General features: G+C 36.5%; 2 protein-coding genes across 2 annotated transcripts; one reads left to right on the top strand and one right to left on the bottom strand.

Annotated features, from left to right (window-relative positions):
- Positions 1–8,543: 8,543 nt before the first annotated feature.
- On the bottom strand, positions 8,544–9,674 carry LOC105971509 (F-box/kelch-repeat protein At3g23880). The gene has a single exon (XM_012996363.1). The coding sequence runs from the start codon at positions 9,672–9,674 to the stop codon at positions 8,544–8,546; it is 1,131 nt and encodes a 376-aa protein (XP_012851817.1).
- Positions 9,675–15,528: 5,854 nt separating this feature from the next.
- On the top strand, positions 15,529–19,698 carry LOC105971508 (glutamate receptor 2.8). The gene is made up of 4 exons (XM_012996362.2): positions 15,529–15,775; positions 16,775–18,108; positions 18,427–18,742; positions 18,817–19,698. The coding sequence occupies exons 1-4, from the start codon at positions 15,529–15,531 to the stop codon at positions 19,611–19,613; spliced, it is 2,694 nt and encodes an 897-aa protein (XP_012851816.2). The 3' UTR covers positions 19,614–19,698.
- The last annotated feature ends 4,176 nt before the right edge of the window (positions 19,699–23,874 follow it).

The following is a 23,874-nucleotide window of genomic DNA, read 5'->3' as shown; positions in this document are numbered from 1 at the left end:
TTCTATTAGGTTTAGGAGTTATTTCGTTTTTTGCCTTTTTTTGGTAATTTTCTCGTTTTCCTAGTTTGATTGGGGTTTTCGTTTTTCTTTAGTATAAATAGTTGCTCTAGGGTTTATTTTTCAGCATCTTTTCATTATTAATAAAATTTCTGAGTTTTCTCTCAATTATCTGGTGGATTCCAGAGTTATCGTGTTCTATAGGATTAATTCGTAGAAATTAATTCTTTACCGTGCTTCCGTTCTGCGTCAGTAAGAATGCCCTAGTTGGGCAACTATTTATTTATCTTTCCAAAGATTGGTAATCCGTCAGTATTTGAATCAAGTAGCGGTCCATCAGGGCCGGTATTCGGGTCGGGTTATTTTGGTTTCTTTGCATAAAAATCATTACCGGAACTCGAAATAGTCGGGTACTTGACAATCGGTTATTCAACTATTTCAGCTCGAATTTGGGTTTTTTTTTCTATTTTTATACGCCACTACAGAAACTTCGTCACATCTTCGTCACATCATGGTGTTTTGACTCTCTTGTTAACATGAGTTATGGCTAAATCCTTAGTTGCCAAACGCAAGTACAATTACATATGTAGGTTGAATGTAGGTTGAATGGTTGAGTGTTAATTTTGTATAGAAGTACCGGGTTCAACAGTCAGCTATGCAATTGGGGAATTTTTGCATATGTACTAACCTTTAAAAAAAAAATTATATTTTATATATTTGTATGCATTATATAAATTAAATTTCACAATATATAAGATTGACTTGTAGATACACATTTTGCTACTTGCAACTTTAATTTATATACTATTTTTTAACTAGTTCACCAATCTAATGTCCAAAATTTCCTAAATTATCCTTCAATTGACAAACGATCTTTTTATATTTAAAGTTTTCGCGTTTTATTGTTTTATGTGTATACTACAAAAAACAATTGCGGGAGATGCCTCCAAACCCCTGTAAATTTATAGTCCAACATTTTATTAAATAAATTATATTTTATAAATTACTATACTCAATTTCGAATACTCTTGCCCAAAAATCTTGAATTCGCCACCAACTGTAAATAATTGAGAAACTCGAAAAACAACATTAAGAAAAACCCTATGGTTATGTTTGTTAGCATTTTCAAATTCTTTTCACACTTTCCCCAAAATGAAAATTATTTTTCTACACTATTTTCAAAAACTTTCCCCAAAACAAATTCAAATATTTCTCTCTCTAACAAACATGATTTGACCGCTACAGTGAAAATTGTCTTCACTAAAATACAAAATCAAATCACTTTATCTTTTAAATTCTTCTTCCAAAATACCTTTTCCCAACACCTTTCAGACATGATTTGACTCGCTACAGTACAAATTGTCTCCTCCCAAAACACAAACAAACTTTATTTAATTTTCAAATTCTTCTCCCAAAACCCCCTAATTGTTAATTTTATTGCATTGAATCCCCTTGTGTTTTATTTTATCTTTGCATAAAATTTCCAAGTCCGTTAACAATTAAGACAATTAACTTTGATGGTATTTCATGCAAGTTTTTAGCGCACAAGGATTTTAGTGCATATTTTCTTCAATGGGCAAATGGCAAAAATGCCCATCACATGGGATTTAAATGCATTTTGGTTCACAAAAAAATCAGTCTCTCAATTAAGCCCATCCCCATGTCTTTAGTCTAAAATACCCTAAATAATATTATTCTTATCAATTCCACCCATTATGCTCTAACTTCCTTAATATTACACATTGACCCCGAATTTAAACAAATATATCACATTAACCCCCAAACCTTTTTTTTTTATGAAAATATTTTTTTTCTGAAATGTTTTTTTTCCGGCCAGATTCCGGCGTTGACCGCCGGAGACCGCCGGTCTCCGGCGTTGACTTTTTTTTTTTTTTTTTTTTTTGAATTTTTTTTTTGAATTGTTTTACTTAGAAAAAAATATTTTAATAAATATTACTGTCTTGGCTAATAAATTACTGTCTCAGACAGTAATATTATGAATATTATTTTTCCGAACAGTACTATTATTAATATTATTGTCTAAGATAGTTAAATTACTGTTGGAGACAGTAATTTAACATCCAAGTCAGTAATATTAATTAAAATAATTTTTTTTAAGGAAAAAAAAAGAAGTCAATTAACAGTTAAATTACTGTCTCCGACAGTTAAATAACTGCCGGAGACAGTAATTTAGCAACGAATACAGTAATATTAATTAAAAATATTTTTTTTTAAGAATAAAAAAGTCAATTAACAGTTAAATTACTGTCTCCGACAGTTAAATAACTGCTGGAGGCAATAATTTAGCAACGAATACAGTAATATTATAAAATATTTTTGAAGAAAAAAAAAAAGTCAATTAACAGTTAAATTACTGTCTCCGACAGTTAAATAACTGCCGGGGACAGTAACTTAACAGCCAAGACAGTAACTTAGCAGCCAAGACAGTAATATCAATTAAAATAATTTTTTTTAAGAAAACACAAAATTATAAAAAAAAAATCATTAGTGATAATAGTAATAATAATAATAATACTTATTATTAAATTATAATCATAATTACTGTGGTGGGCAGTTTAGTAGAGACTACGCTCCGTTCTTGTCCTCGACTTTTTCTTCTTCGATTGTATTCTCTTGCCTTCGACCTTCTTTCCCTCTCCATGTTCAGTACTTCTATCAAGGTTTCTTCTTCTTCTTCTTCTTCTTCTTCTTCTTCTTCTTCTTCTTCTTCTTCTTCTTCTTCTTCTTCTTCTTCTTCTTCTTCTTCTTCTTCTTCTTCTTCTTCTTCTTCTTCTTCTTCTTCTTCTTCTTCTTCTTCTTCTTCTTCTTCTTTCTCTTTTTTTTTTCCTCATCTCCAAGTTCTTCAATAGCATTAAAAAATTTATCTTCCTCATCCACTTTTTTTTTCCCTTCATCTTGCTCTTCTATTTCATCTTCCTCCTCCTCGTCTTAAAAAATAAGAGCTTTTCTTCTCTTCTTCTTCCCTTCTGTCTCTTCCAATCTCACATTCTTCCTCTTCACTTGTTGTGCATTTCCAAAATGCTGCTGCAGTCCACATAAAATAAACAATGATTAGTGTAATACAACAACATCACGTTGGTTTACAAATGGGACATGTCCATCTCATTAATAGTACTCTTCACTTACACGCCTGACTTCCACTTTTCCACCGACCTCCAAAGCTGCAACAATAGGACCAGATAGTTCTTCCACAGGTGAAACCAGAAACTTTCTCTCTTCTTTGTGCACTGAGAATGATATAACCTAATAAACATATAAACAAATTGTACATTTGTTTATTAGGCAAGCAAATAACACAATGAAAATGCATAAATCAAATTGTTACCTTGTCTGGTGTGAGTTCTCTAAAAAGATGTGTAGCCTGACGTTCATCGGTTGGTATTTTGGAGTCGGGCCATCGGGAAAATCTTGGGTATTCGAAAACGCCTATTGCGAACCCCAAAGAAGTGATCCTTTCACTCACCCATGCCAACAATCCAATGGTGCAACCATCAAAATACCCTCATGCCCCAGCCAAGTGTGCCTCAATATTTTCAATGAGCACATCATACACCAACTTTCCCCACGCAAAATGTCCTACGCGCTCCAATTTGTCAACGTGTGGATAAACGTACCTCGGCAGTTGAAAGTTGCCCTTTTGGCAATAGGAAAGTATTGCAAGAGAAAATAATGTACAACCTACAAAAATCCTCAATTGATTGTTGGTCGGTCCTAACAGCATACTCTTCCAAATTTTCAGCAATTTGATGACGCTTTACTTGGGTCATTTTACCCCCAAAAACACGTCTAATGAAAGGAGTTTCTATTTCCAGGCTTTTATCGATGGGTACCCCCTTAACCTGTAATCCCATGATGATGCAGAACTCCCTAGGATCAAATACGACAGGGATAGTTTTACCTCCAAACCAGAACGTACGTTCCTCCACGTTGTATGTCTTCTTCAACAGAACATGTTGGGTTTCGGGCACGTGTACGCAGCGGAAAACAAAAATTTAATGCGATTTAAACGACTTTAAAGCACACAAGCACATGCCCGACAAATTAAAATCAATTAATTGCGTACCTTTGCGCTTCCAGCGAAATTAAAAACAACATACATGCTAAATAATTTAACCGAATTTAAATCAATTAACATGCTCGCGTTTAAACCAACTATCATGCTTGCAACGATTAAATTGATTACATATAATCACATAAAATCATACGATAACATACATGAATACATAGTTTAAACGTAAACGAATCGAAACAAGGGATTCGCGTGTTTACCTCTTGAAGCGTGAGGTAGGAGCGTTTAGCAAGTCGAGATTGCTACGGAAACCAATCCGTACAATCGGGGCAGCAGCAGTACAGCGGCAACAGCGGCAGATCGGCCACGGCGGCGCGTGAGTCTCACGCGCGGTCTTCCGGGGCGGCGCGTGGGGTAGCGTGCGGCTTCAGCTCGTGCGCTGCTTCTCGATTCCTCGATCTTCCTCCTCTCGGATTTCACCTCGTATACTTCGATCTACTAAACACGTGGCACTAGACACGTAATAGTTAGAAAAACGGAAGAAAAAGAGAAGGAAAGAAGCTACCAAGATGATCGGCCGATGAACGGCCGATTCCGGCGAAACGGCGGGGAGGACGGCGGTGGTGGCCGCGGGAGAGAGATGCCGAGAGAGAGAGGTGGACGGCTAGGGTTAGGGTTTTTTGTTGTGTGTTGTGCAAGACCTATAAATCAAGTATTTATATGTCTTGCATAAAACCCTAGCGGGCTTAAGTTGGACCGGGCCCAACAGCTTAAGTGCGTTAGTACTTTTAATTGCTCGTCTCTCTTAATTCAATGACCGAAAAATTGCAACGATTACATTTTCGGAATCATTATAATTTCCTCGTCATTACGAGTGCCATTTCTCATTTTCCAACTTTCCAAAAGTGGAAACCCTAGTTCAGTGCACTTTCTAAATTTGGAAACTTCCCGATTTAGAAAGTTCACTAACACGTTCGCCTATTCTTTTCCTTTTCTTATTCTCATTCATAATTCCAAATTATGAATGTTGGATCCAATCATATTGACTTCCAATTATGCAAAGATAAACTTACTTTATCTCTGACCGTTTATTCAAAGATCTCATGTGCACGAGCAGTGTGACCCTCGATGGTTCAGGTGTAAGCTAGCCGTGGGCCCACAACTCTTTGTGGTCAAAACTCGTCCCTTAGAGTTACGATTAAGATGAAGCTCGTTTCACCTTAATCACCCAACGAATCAAGATGGGCGTCTAGCAACTACGCGTCATGATTCCCTAGATACAAATGAAGTGCCTGCAAGAACCTTCAGATATAGTTAACGTACAGTACGGTCCCTTCGATTCATATGTCCCGATCGAACTAGAGGCATTGGTTCATCGAGACCTCTTTATATGTTCGATGACGGTGCGATCGTTCCAAGTGTTGTAATCGTCACGTGCATGACTTAGAGAATCGAATTCTCTAATCATCACTTAGTCAGCTCTGGCCAGAGACTTAGAATGATTACAAACTTTCAGAACACACAGGACATCCAAGACTATTCTAGCGATCGAATCCCCGACTACAATGCACAGACCTCCCACTAGATTTCGGACTGCACGAACACTGGCCCTTAGGATGGTCCTCGGTGGAACTCAGGGACAGGTCACGATACAGCTGGTCCTCTAGTGAAGTCACGGTGATGTCTAGGTCATAAGGACTAATGGTGTACAACTATACCATAGATATCTCTACTCGATTATTGGGAACCACTTAGAGATTTCTAGGGTGAGGGAGTTCAGTGAACTCGTCAACTTACGAGCACCCACTTATGCATGCCGATATCACAATACCGTTTACTGATGAGATGCAGTACACATACACTAAGTGCTAGTCTTAATGGGAAAGGCCGATATCCTCATTAATGGCGTAACCCTTCGACTAGGAACACGTTTAACAGTTATAATACTTGAGTAAATATCTCACGATCCTAACGATCAATTACTAGTACTTGTAATAACTGTAAGGACTATATCTATGCTTGTGACAAAGGGACAAAGATATAGAATGCCAAGGTGTTTTATCATTAATACGAATAAATGTTCGTTTATTACAATAATAAATACGAAAGACCACAGCCACATGTTGGCTTGTTGGTCACCTACTCTAACAGAACAGACACCTTTAAGAAACTATGGTATATCTTAGGCATGTTTAAGAAATGTCCGAAAGGATTTTCCTCCAAGGCAGCAAAATGTCTGGCCGTCATCATTGGTTTAATTATGTCCATTTGTTCTTTGAAGACGCTAGGAGAGCACCTGCAAGCTTGTTGGGCGTCATCATCTGCAAGTGTATTACGATTATAAAGGAAAAACAATAATCAGAAAAAATACAATTGTAAGATAATAATGGTACTATGTTGTTATTGTAATTATACCTTTACTATATTGTATCAATACCATACACCTACATTAACTATACTATTAGGCAATACTACATATACTATTTAATTACATCAGAAGAAATGCCATTACCTTTTTTTATACCTTCTAACTACAATAGCACTACCGTTGTGTAGTAAGACTTATATTATTTAAACACATCTAATGCCCAAAATCAAACCCTTGTTATGACCAAAAGTGATTTGGGGAAATACTAATATTTCAGACGAATGATACCCAAGAGTGAAAGTGTTCAAAATCATGCAATTCAACAGAAAATGAACAATTTTTGCAAGCATAAACAAGAAAACAACATTTTATTGGAACCAGTTCTTCGATTTTTTTATTTGAGAAAACCCCAATCTCGCCGTTGGATACTACCCACTACTGGAAATGTTCAAAATCATTCAATATGAGAACATGCAGTTTGTTTTTTGCTAACCTAAGCAAAAAAACAACAACAAATTTCATAATCGATTCCTGAAAAAAAAAAAAGAAAAAAAACCTTGCTTCTCCTTCCCCTTCTTAGTCTTCACCATTCTTCTACTTCGAAAATTATTACTTTAGTTTCCTGTCTACTTTCCGCCTTGTTGTGGTTATTTATACAAGAAACAAAAACCGAAAAACCTGAAGAATCTCTTGCACGAAGAAAAACTGCTAGAAACCGCTGAGGAAATGGTTCGAAAATTGAATGACAACGGATAATTAAAAAGGTATGGAGCGTGATTCTCAACCGGCGCGTGAAAAAGTAGGTGAAAAGTTTTGTCAGAATTTGCAGGTAATTTCAAAATAAAGTGAAGGGTTTTTCGGTCTTTGCACACCAGTTAGGGAGTTAAGTACATATTTATGTTTGATTTAGGGTCCAATACGCTAAAAAAATGTTGTTGGGGACTGACCCGCACTTTATGTTTAGGTTTAGGGATTTATCAGTATTTGCCCCATTTTTTTTTTTTTACAAATAAGTTTGAATGAACTGGAAATATTTAAAAGACAAAAAAGTTGAAGGTCGTCTTTTTAATTAAGTGGCCTTGTGATGGCCTCTTTTTCATTAACCCTTATTTTTTTACATTTATATTCAATTGTAATATGAAAAATTAAAGACTTAGGAATCGACTGGTTCTGAGCAGACTCGTGGAGGTAATGGTAAGAACAAAATTTCTAACAAGTCTTTTTAATTTTGCCGTTTCTAATTCAAAATTTTAAATTATTAGAACATTTTTTTTCCAATCTGAATTTCCAAAATTTAATTCCATTTGTTTAACAAAAAATACATTTGCATCAAAATTGAAACTAAATAAAATTTTGGATAAAATTTTAATTTATCAATGCATTAATTTTTTTATTTTTATTTTGTTAAACTATATATATTTATAATGTCAAAACTGTAATATATTTATATAATTTATATGTCAAAAGAATATATAAATAATATGAAAATTCGAATTTAATTTTGATATCAATATTTTATATTAATAATTTTAAAAGTTCAACTTTAAAGATTAAATAAATGTAACTGACTTACTTTAAAAAAAAATCTCATGTTAGTTTCATAAATGGTGCTGAACAGATAAACGTGCTCGACGAATTGCCCAAAACGTTTTCGGAGGAATCACATCTCATAAATGGTGCTGAACAGATAAAATTTGTTACTGGCTATTGCTGATGCTTTTTTCTGTAAAAATCTCATGTTAGTTTCAGCTCTCTCTTGTGAAGTAAGTTTTTTTTGAAACCTTAACCACGGTCGGGTTATTCGTTCCGCTTTTTAATATTTTTCATTTTTATTTCTTCGTCTAGCTGTTTAATATTTTCATCAAATAGAGTTAAGTGTCGAGTGTTACTATCAAGTAGAAATTAATTTTTTTTAATTTTAATTTTCTTGGACTTTTTTTTTTTTTTAATCCAAAGCATCTCTATCGGTTTGGTTTATACGGTGTTGTGAGTTTGCGATAACGGTCTCGATTGTGAGTTTGCATAATTTTTGTCTTAACATGAAATTTATTAGCTTTGTCCATTGTTGCACCAAACACAATCCTAACTAGATAAAGTCTCGTGAAAGGCGAACATATTCCTAACTAGATAAATCGAACGAAATGCAAATTAATTTGTAGATTCTTCCACGTCGTCGTTGCTCTTCGTGCTGCTGAAAAACATATTTTCAAGATACAAGGGTGACTGAGGATAGCCACCATTTGGAGTCGTCGTCACATGAATTTCCGCACAAGTCTTCGTAACGACATTGTACTTGTACATTGTATACGATTTCCTCCAACCATCTTCACGTGCTATCTCCTTATCGTTTGTCAAACGTAGAGGCTTGATATAATTCCTTGATAATGGCATAGCCTCCTCAAACTCTACCCACGAACCACCACTACCACTGCCGCCGCCAGCGACTCGTTTCACAAACCATAATTGGTTCATCTTAGTCTTGGAATAGGCCAAACACAAACGACTTCCCAAATAAGTCAGATAAAACTTGCAATCGTCGTTATCACCAATCGGCATACCCCACTTTTCGAACTTTTCTCGTTTAGAATCAAAACAAACCAAAAAACTCTCTTCTTTTCCCGACGCGCGAGTTCTCACAACCCAATACGTATCACCTTCGAAAGATGACCCCTTATCGCACCATACCACTTCGCCCGGAATATCGATCTCCATCTCTTTCATCTCGTCGGACCACAATTTTTTCCTCATCCGATAAATCGAGTATCGATTTTTCATGTCGGTAACTACAATCTTGTAATCCTCAACCGATTGATCGTAGTAAAGCCCCTGAGCCACGTCAGCATAATCATGACCACCGCCCCTATGAATTCGAGGGTCGCATGAGATATTTACCTCAGATTTGCTCGACGGATTCCACAGCCTGTAAATGGACCCATCGTACGGAAGATGCCGGTGCAATAGTACTAAACCGTCGCAATAGCACAACACACTCAAAGATTTCATCTCCCACCGACAATTCTTAGACGGATCGAGATTAAAAACGAGGAAATCCATGCTACTTTTTCCGACCCACAAAAGTAGATCATCTTGGCCGTCGTCGAACGAGTCATTCTTCTTCTTTGATTGTCGGAGATGATTTGCAGCGAATTTGCGGTCGGAGATTGTGGCCTCCCATGATTTGGAGACGCTCTTAAACCTCAGGAGAGATTTTACGGGCAGTTGAAGGAGAATAATTTCGATCATGTCGTACGGAAGAACATCGTTCTCCCGGTTCTTCATTCGTACGAACAAGCAATCGAACAATTTTTATTTTTTTTAATACTGCATAAAAAACGTTCTTATGAAAATCTATCACTCTAAAGTTGGATAAATATTGTTACCAAATGTAACCGTTTTGAGGAAGATATGCTTAAATTGATACGGAATGTTCTTTGACAAGTTCTAACATATCTTCTTTTTCTTTTTTTCAAATATTATACATGTTAAATTTTACAATTGATGTATATTGCATGGCAAATGCGACCCTGTAAATAGTGAAATTAGTCAACTCCAACAACAAAATACCAACCATAAACACTATTTTCTGGTGATCCTAAGTATAGTAAAGAGAAAATTATTTGTATATAATATATATAAAAAATTTACCAACCCAAAAAAATGGGCCTCATTTTTTTTTGATAAGATTGATGCATTAACCTCAACTCATCTAAGTATTACCATGCGAATAACCTATACATTTTTCATTGTTCATAGTCAATGATCCACAATACTAATGAAACCAACAATCACTTAAATGTGAAATGTGTAAGAAAACACATTTTTTTTAAAACACCTATGTACTTTTTTTTTTCTATTTTAATTGGTTTTTCAATTAACTTAAAAACACTTCAAACTTTTAGGAATAAACATTTAATTTCAATTTAACTCATAATCGCTTACTTCTGTTTAAGTTCTTACAAACATCACCTAAAGAGTCGCGCGTGAGAGATGTTACTACTTGTATAATATATTTTTTAGAAAAAATAACACAAATACTCTCTCGTAGCCCCTTGAATGAATTGCCAGAAAACCTATTCAAATATACAAGTACTTGCGGGAAAAGTAAAGTTTTCATCCCTTAAGTTTGCAATAATTTCGTATTTGGTCACCCATATTCACAAAAAAACACATTTGGTTCCTTAAAAATTAAAATTTTCAGTTAGTACCAACGAAATCAAGCATGTGCCCATCAATAACTTAACTTAAGGACTAACTCTAAATTGGCGAAAATGACCAAATGTATTAAATTATTGAAACACGAAGGACCAAATATATTTTTTGTGAACATGAAGGACGAAATGTGGAATAATTACAAACTTACGGGATGAAAACTGTAGACTTGACAAGATTCATTTATCAAATGACCTTATTGCCCCTAGTCACTACTATAAATTCACACCTAAACCAAGAAACAAAGCAAGGTTCATCTTTTCCAAAAATCCCAACTCATGATCAAACAAAGAGGCAAACGAAGAGCTGGGAATTTTCTTTCTGAAGGGTAGTTGCCCCTCTTGTTTTTGCCAATGATTTCAAGAACAACAACAACAACCCTTCTGATTTAATACACAGTCAAACATGCACCTGGATTATTTAATTTCCAGTGTGTGTGACTGTGTGTATAATCTGCATCAGCAGCAAACAACAGTATATTATCTTATCAGTACTTTTACCATGGGGGGTTTTGTAATTTCCCTTTGTCAAACATGCATGTTGATGGTTTCATTTTGCACCCATCTTTCTAATTGCGTCGAAGGCTGTGATGATGAAATTCAGTTTGTTTGAGTTGGGTCGGGCATGGTGACGGATCTGACCCGTATCTTGGCGGGGCAAAACCCGGATGCCAACTCTCTCTCTCTCTCTCTCTAGAATCTCTCTCTCTATGTTTGTCTGTTTGCAACTGGGTTTTGCAGCCATGGCGGCGTCTTCCTCATCTGCCTGCTGTTTTACAGATCTGAGCCTCCAACCCTTTTTTTTTGTCTCTATATTTTTTGGATTTTTTTCTTCTTGTTTTTCAAAATAATTCAAGTAGTTCGTATTATTCTTAAATGGGTAAATTACATCCGCTCCCCTGATGTAAGGTCTATTTACAACAAAACCCCTCATATTTTCATAATTACATTCTCCCCTAAAATTTGTAGATTTCTTTCGTTAACACCCTTTCGTTAAGGGTGGATGTAAGAACTTTAATAGTTGCAGGGTCTGGATGTAATTTTTCAAAATTGAGGCGTTTTTTTTGTAAATAGGCTTTCTCAAAGTTTCTCATTTCTCATTAAATGAAGCCATATTTTCACTATTGATAAAATAAAAAAAAATAAAAAATAAAAAAAAAAAAGGGTCAAAATTTTCATCGCAGAATATGGCATAGATGCAGTCAATGTATCGGGTTTACAAATGTTGTGACTATCTGGGAAACATCAATGGTTAATTCCACTATAAATGCTACCCGCTGTTGTACATTGATTTTTGGAAAAAAAAAAAAATTTGCCAAAACTTCAGTCAATTTAGAGCGGAGGGAGTAATTGATTAAAAATTGCTGACATAGCACTTACAAATCCACTCTCGGTATAGTCATTTAATGTTTTGGACCAAATTGCCCCTCATTTTGCTATATATGCATTTTACACCCCTAAAGACATTATCCTAGGTAATAAATAAGGGTGAATTAGACATAGACCCGTAAATCCAAGTTTCACTATAAATAAACCCATCCTTTAACATTAGTTAACTTTAAAATTGGCAGAGCAGTGGCGGGTCGTCAGATTTCCGGTGAATTAGCCACTCAACACTAGTTAACTTCAACATTAATTGACATTCAACCTTTTTTTTTCCTCCGATAGCGGATCGTCGGAGCTCCGACGAACAACCGCTATAAAAAAAAGCACAAGGAGTTTTATGTTGTTCACCCGACATTGAAGGATAATTCGAGTTTTTGTCACTATACTTTACCACAAAAATGGTTTTGTCAACTTTCCATGCCACGAAATTAGTCCTCAAATTCACCATTTTTTGAAAAATTTGGTTCGGTCGTCACATTTTCATGTTAACCTTATGGAATTGTCACGTTTGGGCACATGACGTTCATTTGGCAGTCAAAGTCGATGTGGAGGACACCCACAATCTACCTCACACTCTTACCTAATTTCTCTAATATAGATTCTCAATTTGTCTTTCACCTCTCAATTTTGTAAACCCTAGCAAACTTAATGTCAAATTATTCCCACAAGATTTCTCTCTGAAACCGCAAGCCACCAAGTTAGTAATCCCTTAAATCATAAACCCAAGCGAAAACTTTGGAGAAACCCTTAAAGATCACTGCACGATTGTGAGGTATCAACTCCACAAATATTAAAAAATCTGCGAAATTAGGGTTGGACGATTCTGTTGTTGCCAATTTTCACCTCAATTGTTCGTAAAGGAAGTTTAGTAGTAGTGTTTACGGGTTTATTAGGAATTATGGGAAATTAAGGAATTCATAATATAAATAGAAGGGTAGAACGACGTGTCACTCTACCTCACATTTAATCAGCTAAATAGGGTATGCTCCAGCGCGGCTTTTAACCGTGAGAAAGACATCATGTGAGCCGCACATGACAATTCCGTCCAACTTAATTACATGAACTTAACGACATAACCAAAAGTGTTTGGTAAGTTAGAAGACAAATTTTGTGAGGAAGAAAGTTTGAGGATTAAAATTATTTTAGTGGTAAAGTATAAAGAAAAACAAAAAAAAACTCTATAATTATCCCGACATTTGAAATTGGGTTCTTTCATATTTGACTTTGTGTTATCTTGTTGTGTCAGTTGACTGAGTTCAAACCCCGTGTCAACTTTCAAGAAATAAATATTCAACCGAAATCTCTCTCTCTCTCTCTCTCTCTCTCTCTCTCTCTCTCTCTCTCTATATATATATATATATATATATATATGGGTTAACTGCAAAAAATCCCCTAAACTTTGGACGTTTTTGCGCTTTACCCCCTGAACGGAAAAAAGTTGCACGGGCATACCTGAACTCCGGTTTTCTTAGCACCGATGTCCAAAATGTCCATTTTTGGCCAAAATTGACCGGAAGTCAAATCACGTGCCTCACACGTGACTTTAGCTGGGATAAATTGGTCATTTCCTTTTATACTCAATTTTCTTCCTTTTCTTTTTAATAAATATAAATAAAGCTTAAAAATAAAAAAATAAAAAAAGAAGAATAAGTTTCTTCTTCCCGTCACCATCATCCCCAACCAAGCTCAGCCAAGAGTTCACCCCTTCCGCCGCCGCCGCCGATTTTCCGCCGGAGAACATCATCTTCTGCGGCAAACTCATCCCCTACAAACAACCTCATAATAATAACAACAGCAATAATCAACCGATGATCCAAAAGGCCAACAACAACAGCAATTCACCAGATCTGTTAATAATTGAGAGCAAGCAAAATCGAATCGAGATGTGGAAGAATTCGAGTACAAGTAATGGAGCCAGAGGTACAACCCTAATGCAGTCGCCGCCGCCGAAGAAAATGTACAACACCAACAAGCAGCTCAATTTGTCCTTGTTCACATCCTCGTCGTCTTCGGGGAAAACTAAGTGGTAGTTTCTCTTTTTCGGTTCTCCGAGGTTTTCGACGGAGGTGGATCTGAGAGATTTCAAGAGCCGACGGCGGAGCTTACGCCGCCAGTTTTCGTCGCCGCCGCCGCCGATGTTCAGATTCGAGGATGATGAGGATGATGATGATGACGATGGTGAAGGGGTGGATTGAATAGCAGATTTTCGAGATCGAACTAACAGATATGGGGGGATGGATTGAAATTGGTTCGGAAGGGGTGGTGGTGCGGCGTCGGATCAGAAGTTGTGGTAGGTGGTTGTCTGATTTGGGTGTGGTGGACGAAGATGATGGGTTTTTAAATTTCTTTTTTTCTTTTTTTTTTTTCTTTTCTTCTTTCTTTCATTTTTCATTTTTCCTTTTTTAATTATTTATAATTATTAAAAAGAAAAGGAAGAAAATTGGTGTAAAAGAAAAATACTATTTTACCCCAGCTAAAGTCACGTGTGAGGCACGTGATTTGACTTCCGGTCAATTTTGGCCAAAAATGGACATTTTGGACATCGGTGCTAAGAAAACCGGAGTTCAGGTATGCCCGTGCAACTTTTTTCCGTTCAGGGGGTAAAGCGCAAAAACGTCCAAAGTTTAGGGGATTTTTTGCAGTTAACCCTATATATATATATATATATATATATATATATATATATATATATATATATATATATATATATATATATATGAAACAACCTTAATTAACTGACAGAAATAATAAAATCATTTCTATGTAACTTCCAAGCACGTTGAATATATATACATTCAGCTAAAGACAATTCAGTATTCACTAGCTACATCCTATGTAGAATTTTAATTAATTACAAGTTGTACTAATTAATTACAAGTTTAAAGAAATAATCTATGTAGCCTTATGCGTTATCTATTGCAGCACGTCCGAATGTATTGCGTTATATCTAAATCTCCAAATAAAAGAGCAAGCTATTAAATGAGGACTTTTAATTTGTTCTCTTTTTTTTTTTCTTTTTCCTTTTTGTTTTTGAAAAATAATGCTATATTCTTACGTGAAGTTAGATGCTACATCTGGTTATTTACAATAGGTGAATTTGAATTGTAAATATAATTAAGTAATTATCCACTATAAGCATAGATATACACATCAATGTGTGTATGCTTATGTGTAGATTTACGGTTCAAATCTACTCAGTATAAATAACCAAGTGTAACATTTAAAATGTGTGTATGCTTATGTGTAGATTTACGGTTCAAATCTACTCAGTATAAATAACCAAGTGTAACATTTAATTTCCGGTATTGACATTAGTTAGTGTCTGAACTCAAACTAATAAAACCATTTAAAATTAATCAACATCATGGAATTAATACAATATGCTATAACATCCTGAGTGGACGACTTTTAACAATTGAAGACTATATGCAGATAAAAACTTTCTCAGTTAAGATTATAGTTTCTTGTGGTTATATACATATATATACATACACACACGCATGATTGTGTAATAAGGAAGTAGATCAAAATTCTCAAACATGAAAATGCATTTCTTCAAATATCTCTCACTACTTAGCCTAGTCCTCCCATTGTGCAATGCACAACCAAATACTACCTTTCGAGTTGGTGTCATTCTTGATGCGGATTCGTTAGTCGGCCGCATAGGGATGACCAGTTTGTCGTTGGCTCTTTCCGATTTTTACTCGTTGAACTCAAACTATTCGACAAGAATTGTGCTTCATACTAGGGATTCAAATGGACGAGTCACCGATGCTGCAGCTAGTGGTAATTTATCTTTATCTCTTACTACGTTTTTGCTTTTCGTGCATTAAGCTAAGGGTTAAATATAAATACAAAAACACCTTTGTACTATGAACTTTGTATCATATACCCCTGTACTACACATAAATACAAAAATCCCCCTCACATTACATTTTTTCAAAATATGACAAAAATACCCCTACTCAAGCATATATATATATATATACTTTGAGTTATTTTCCACTATATATTTTAACATTCTCAGTTAATTTTACGTGGGAAATTTTTTGGTATGTAGCTGATTTTTTTTCTCCAAAACATCTAATTGCTTATATTTTTTTAATTTTCTAAATAAAACCTTTTATTTTTTGTCATTTTAAGTTTCTTCATGTTTTTTTTTCTTAAATGTCTTCCGGTAGTTCAAACATCCTAAGGTTACAAACATCTTTAGGAAAAAAAATAAAGAAATTCAAAATGACAAAAATAAAAGGTTTTATTTAGAAAAAAAAAACATATAAGTAATTAAATGTTTTGAAAAAATATCAAAATATCAAAATTTCTCAAGTAAAATTTATCAAAAATATTAAAAAAATATAGTGAAAAATGGCTCAAACAAACCCTTATATTTTTAGGCTTAACATGGGCATTTTCGTCATATTTTGGAAAAAATATAACATCATGGGGGTTTTGTATTTATGTGTCATACAGGGAGTATATAATACAAAGTTCATAATATAGGGGTGTTTTTGTATTTAACCCTTAAACTAATGCAAGGAGTAGTGTCAGAACTTGCCATCTTTAATATTAAAAGATTTAGATGCTTATCTTTTTTTTTTTTGGATAAGAATTTAGATGCTTATCTTCATTTGTCCCATAATTCATTATTTAAAAAAATCGTTTTATAATTTGGATGGTAATTAATTAATTATAACACCATGCGCATGAATACTGTTGCTTATTCGTTTTGAGACGTTGGAATAATTTTAACTGTTTCGATCACTTCATACGGATGGATATATGCAGCTCTCAATTTGTTGAAGGATGTACAAGTTGATGCAATAATTGGTCCTCAAAAATCGGCACAAGCAAACTTTGTGATTGGTCTTGGAAACGCATCAAATGTGCCGATTATTTCTTTCTCGGCAACGAGTCCTTCTCTCCATCCTCAAACTCCCTATTTCGTTCAAACCGCTCTAAGTGATGATGCTCAAGCCGATGCCGTTGCCGCGGTAGTTAAGTACTTCAAATGGCATCAAATTGTTCTCGTGTACGAAGATTCAGATTATGGTAATGGCATCACTCCGTACCTATCGAATGCATTCCAACAAGTAAATGCTCGAGTTTCATACAGAAGCGTGATTCCTATCTCGACAACTAATGATTTCATTCTTCAAGAGATGTACAAGATGAAAACTATGCAGACGAGGGTGTTTGTGGTCCATACTTCGAGCGCTCTTGCTTCTAGAATATTCTTGAAAGCAAAGGAAGCAGAAATGATGAGTGAGGGCTATGTGTGGATCGTAACCACCGGGATCATGGAGTTGTTTTATTCGTTGGATTCGAAAGTCGTAGAGTCTATGCAAGGAGTTGTTGGAGTACGACCTCTCGTTCCAAGATCGAGTAGACTCAATTCCACCACCGCAAGGTGGACGAAGAAGTTTGCAGATGACAATGCCGGAGTTTCTCCACCGCCAGAGATGAACCTCTACGCCTTGTGGGCATACGATGCTTTGTGGGGATTGGCTACGGCTGTCGATAAAACCGGAGTTCGGGAACAACCAATTTCTTTGCAAAACGCAACCGCTCTTAACTATACTAACATGTTTATTACTGAAACGTCGTTGACAGGTCCAATAATTCTAGCAACAATGTTGGATACTAAATTTGAAGGTCTCGCCGGGAATTTTCAATTGATTAATGGGCAACTGCAGCCGTCATCTTTTCAAGTATTGAACGTAAATGGAGAGGAGCTGAAGCAAGTTGGAATATGGACACCACTATTGCAAAACTCGTCAAGTCAAACGAATGCGAACATGACGGGTTTTGTAGGTGAGAAATTGGAGAATATTATATGGCCCGGAGAATCGAGAAACGTACCAAAGGGATGGGAGGTTCCTGTAAGCGGTAAAAAGCTTAGAGTTGGGGTACCAATAAACGCCGGTTTTCCGGAATTCGTAAAAGTGGAAATGGATCCTCAAACAAACAGTACTAAAATAAGTGGATTGTACATAGATTTGTTCGACACAATCATGTCAGCACTACCTTATGCAGTGCGATACGAGTTCGTCCCGTTTGTAAAATCTGACGGCTCGTGTGCTGGGAGTTACGATGATTTATCATACCAGGTTTCTATCGGGGTAAGTAATAATAACTCGAATTTGCACTACAAAAAAAGAATCTCGAGTGACAACGCCTATTTTTCACTTAGTTAAGTAAAAAGTGTTGTCACTGTGTTAGTCACTAATGGGGTATCGAGCTATACTGACAATAAATAAATAAATATTAAGTGACAACAAAAAGCATTATTAGTAACAAAATAAAAATTGTCACTTAATATATGCATTAAGTGACAACTTTAGCATTTGTCACAATTGGGGTGTCACTAATGCAACTTTTTCTTGTAGTGTTGTGCGAACGTAATAAGTATACTTACATTGATGTTTTCGACATTGTAGAACTACGACGTTGTTGTTGGAGATATAACGATCACAACCACGAGATCAGAATACGTCGTGTTCACTCTTCCGATAGAAGACGGTGGGGTTACGAGGACACAGAAAATCCAATACGACGACGATCCGAGTGATAAATGGTTCTTCTTGAGGCCCCTCAAATGGGAACTATGGTTAACTATCTTATCCCTCTTCGTTTTCACTGGATTGGCTCTCTGGATTCTCGAACATAAGTTCAATGAAGAATTTAGAGGCCGACCCGCAGGATACCTCGGCTTAATTTTCTACATCCCTTTCATGTCGATAGTATTCGCGCACCGTGAGTAATTATAATTCTTTCTTTTTTAAATTATAATACTGGTACCATTTTTAGATAATTAAATGTGTTTGTAGGGGAAAAAATGGTGACGAATTTAGCTCGACTCGTTGTAACTGTGTGGATATTCGTCGTGCTTGTATTGGTCTCGACTTACACAGCGAGTCTTTCAGCAAGACTAACGATATTCAAGCTTCAACAAGGCGATACGGATATAAATAATCTCATCAGAAACGGAGATTACGTGGGGTGCCGTGAGGGCACTTTCCTTGTGGAGTTCTTGAAAAGGCTTGGATTCCACGAGTCCAGGATCAGAGTATACAAACTTCCAGAGGAATTCGATAACGCGTTGTTGAATGGAAGTGGGAAAGGCGGGATAACCGCAATGTTTTCTCGAACACCTTACGCGGATCTCTTCTTGTCCAAGTACTGTAACAAGTACATGAAAGTGGGTTCCCCGTTTCTTACGGAGGGGGTCGGCTTTGGTTTCCCGAAAGGGTCGCCGTTGGTTGGGGATGTGTCGAGTGCTGTCACTAAACTGACGGATAATCATATGATATCGGAAATAAAGACGCGTTGGATCAAACAATCCGGGTGTACCGACAGTGATACGTCTCAGGTGGGGTGGACCAACATAGGCTTAAAAAGTTTCAAAATATTGTTTGGGGTAACGGGTGCGGTCACGGGGACGTGTGTTGTGGTATTTATAGTGTACTTGATGTATAGTAAAAGGGTTGAAGTGAGGAAGATTTACGGTGATTCGAGAACAAGTGGTTGGGAAAAAGTGTGCGGAATTTGGGAGATTTTTGACGAAAGAGACCGCGAATTTCTCCCGGAGGAAGGAGTTCAAATGGTGGACAGAAATGCAGGTTGATCACTAGCTTCAAAACATCGGAACGGCTCAATACTCCTTTGGCGGAAGCTGAAATTTGGGGCTTTTCATGCGCATTTATTCGATTTATGTGTGTGTTATTTTTTTGTATTTCTTAACTATTATTTTTTTCTAATGAAGGAACCTACAGCCAATTATATAGATGCACTGGGTGAACCTTCACTTTCATATAATAACTTGCAAACCATACGAGAAACGTAAACCACACTAGGCTAATTATATGTGACAAGCTCGACCGTTGACAGATGATTCGAATTTTGGTCAGTTAACACATGCTCACTTACTCCCACCATTAGATCATCCTTGCGGGACAATATTTCTTAATTAGTTAGCTACATTTGGTGGTGAAGGAAAATGAGTTCGTCTAAAAATTGATTTTCAGTAACAGATAGGACCTCAACTTATTTGTTTGAGTAAAAGATATATTTTAGGTAAATTAGTCAAAAAGAATTATATTTTAGTAGTTAACTGAAATGTGATTGTGTGAATTAGTTTTAAGATTTTATAAAATAATAACTCTGAAAATAACAATAACTATATTAGTGAATATATCATATATGAGTACTAGTAAAGTATAGGGGTTATTAGTGAGAACTACCAACTCATTTGGTATAGAAGTGGATGTTGGGGATCGTGTACGCATCGGAATTTAAAATTTTTAGATCGAACTAGTTTCGATTACATGCATGAACTAATCACATAGTCAACGTACCTTAACGCTTTTGCCATACACATGGTAATTATCGATTTTATTAAAACATGTAAAACCGAAAAATATAAAACATGCTTGTTCATCATATTGCAAAAATTGAAACACGTAATCACATATTACTCATGCTCGTAAATTAAAATTCACATAAACATGTTCGAATCAAATTTACGAAAGTTCCGATTTAATTACCTCTTGTAGCGTGAGATTTCGACGAATCGAAATCCGAACTCAAACCCGTACAAGCTGCGTTATACCACTCCTAGGGGCTGCAGGAATACCACCAAACGGCAGCTGGTCCGACGGTGAGGCGACGGCGGCGCGTGCGAATCAGCGGCGGCGGCGCGTGGGCGATGCAGCGGCGCGTGGGGCGGTGCAGCGATGTCTTCGGGGCTGCAGCTCCTCTCCAATCAGGTTTCACCTCGAATAAACCGATCTCCCCCTACTGTAGCACTAGATACAAAGGGGTTAGATAACAAGGGAAATACGAGAGAAAAATAAGAGAAAACCAGCGGTTTTCGGCGGCGAACGGCGCCGGTGCGGCGGGGCAGCAGCGGCCGAGAGGCTTGGGCGGCTAGGGCTGGACGGCTAGGGTTGTGGGAGTAAAAAAAAATCTCTTCACTCAAACTCTTGTTTGAGGTCTATTTATACTAGGGTTCTCAACCCTTGTGGGCATAAGTCATTGGGCTTGACCCACTGATGCATTAAGCCCATTCCCTCGTCGGCCTCATTTCTAGCAAACGATCGTTCACAAAATTGTAACAAAATTATATTTGTGACGAGCTTAAAGTCCTCGTCGATACGAGTGCCTCTTCGAAATTTCCAATTTCCAAAAATGGAAACTTCCACTTCAGTGGACCTGTTAAAATCGGGAAACTTCCAAATTTAGAAAGTTCACTAAATTCCGCATGTCTCTTTCTCTACGTTTATTCCGACTCGTAATCCACAATCACGAATCTTGGACTCAATCATATTGACCTCCAACTTTGGAAAGATTAACATACTAACCTATGCTCATTGTTATCAAGGATCCGTATTACACGAGAAGTGTGACCCTCAATGATTCAGGTGTATGCTAGCCGTGGGCTCACAACTCTTTGTGATTCGAACAACACATTGTTCTTATACGAACTCCTCCCAAGAGTCCCGATTATAGTAAAACTCATTTTACTTAATCGCCGATCAAATCGGTGCCCAACGAATCAAGATTGGCGTCTAGCAACTACGCATCATGATTCCCTAGATACAAGTGAAGTGCCTGCAAGAACCTTATGATATAGTTAGCGTACAGTACGATCCCTTCGCAACACATGTCCCTATTGAACTAGAGGCATTGGTTCACCGAGACCTCTTATAAAGTTCAATAACCGTGCGAACGTTCTAGGTATTATAAATCCGTTCGTGTGTGACTTAGTGAAACACATTTCCCTAATCACCCCACTATCAACTCTGGCCAGAGATTTCTTGGATTATAAACCGTTAGAACACACAGGACATCCATGACTACTCAAGCGCTCGAATCCCCTACTACAATGCACAAACTTCACACTAGATTTCGGATTGTACGAACGTTGGCCCTTGGAGTGGTCCGCTGTGGGACTCATGGACAGGTCACGATACAATCGGTCCTCTAGTGAAGTCACGGTGATGTCTGGGTCTTAAGGACTAATCGTGTACAACTATATCTTAGAAACCTATTACTCGATGAATGAGAACCACTTATAGATTTTTAGGGCGAGGGAGTTCAGTGAACTCATCTAGTATGAGCACCCACTCAAGTATGCCGATGTCACAACACCGAGGACTGATGAGACGCAGTACACATACACTAAGTGCTAGTCTCAAAAGGGAAAGGCCGGTATCCTCATTATTGGCGTAACCCATCGACTAGGAACAAGGTTTAACAGTTACATTACATTGCTGAGTTATCTCATGATTCTACTAGATCAACTCACAGTAATAGAGTAACTCGTTAGGACTATATCTATGCTACTTGCATGGGATAAGAGATATAGAATGCCAAATGAAATATTTTATTATTACGAACGAAAAACGATTGTTTTATTACAAGATAAAAAGAAAGACCACAACCACAAGTTGGCTTGTTGGTCACCTACTCTATCAATCTCCCACTTGACCTAAAGCCAACTACTCATAAATCTAAGTCCCATCGACTCTCGATGTTTCTCGTGGACTGATCCTGACAATGGCTTGGTGAAGGGATCTGCAATATTGTCCTCCGAGGTGACTCTGTCTATTTTGACTTCACATCTCTCTATGATCTCTCGAATCACATGGTATTTTCTCAACACGTGCTTCGACTTCTGATGAGCTCTTGGTTCCTTAGCTTGCGCTATGGCTCCGTTGTTATCGCAGTACAGCTGTACTGGATTGCTAGCGTTCGGAAATACACCCAACTCTTGGATGAATTTCCTAATCCATAACCCTTCCTTTGAAGCATCTAATGCTGCAATATATTCAACCTCGGTGGTGGAATCAGCCGTCGTGCCTTGTTTTGAACTTTTCCAACACACGGCACAATTCAATATAAGCTATTATAATAACTAATATATTCAAGATGCTTTTGGCACAATTCAAAATTACAACTAATTTCAACTAATAATAGTTATACTATCTTCTCTTTATATAAAATAAATTAATGCTAAAAATATAATTTTATTTATTAATAATATTTCACGATAGGACAAGACCATAATAATAAGGGTAAATTATACCCGCACTCTAAGGTATTGTCAAATTACGAAAATCCCCTCATATTTGGATAATTACAACTACCCATCAACTATGAATCTTCTTACACGCGCACTCTTATTGTGTCAAATTGAACATAATCTTCTAGATTCCGTGGAATGCTCTATAGTTTGTACTCATGTTTTGTGCATAAATGCAATTTCTGACGCACCATACTCTGATATATACAAGCCAAAAAACACATTTTATGATCATCTTGCTTCAAAATGTGGAACTCGAATGGGATAAACGGGTACAAAATTGAGAATATTCCATATTAGCTAGAATATTCCAGTAAATTTCACACCGCGAGGGTGGACGTGTAAAAACAAGGGTGGTTATAATTATCCAATCATGATATTTTTTTTTTTGTAAATTGATCATACCTCAAGGGGTGTGGTTGTAATTTACCTAATAATAATATTGGGTACAATTGTCCTACAAGATTATTCGAGTTCTGTACAGTAATCTACCATTACCGTTAACTAAATAGAAACATTTCGGTCCGGTTTTGATATAAAAGTCGACACTTAGATATACTTATAAGAAAATTTACAATGTTCATACCTCTTGTTTGAAGTGATTTCACATTTGGTCCCCTATGTTAACATAAAACACATTTGGTGCTTATGTTTAAATAATTTTACATTTTTTGTCTTTTCCGTCAATTTACCGTTGTTAGTCCGACAGTTAAGCAAAGTGAAAGACACACGCTTGATTCCGTCAATGCTAACAGAAATTTGACGGAAATGACTAGAACTGTTGAAATTTTGAAAGATGAGG

Source organism: Erythranthe guttata, chromosome 10 (genome assembly GCF_056151865.1).
Source record: "Erythranthe guttata isolate IM_541 chromosome 10, IM_541, whole genome shotgun sequence".
In the NCBI taxonomy this organism is placed as follows: Eukaryota; Viridiplantae; Streptophyta; class Magnoliopsida; order Lamiales; family Phrymaceae; genus Erythranthe; species Erythranthe guttata.
This window is presented reverse-complemented; position numbering and strand designations above follow the sequence as displayed.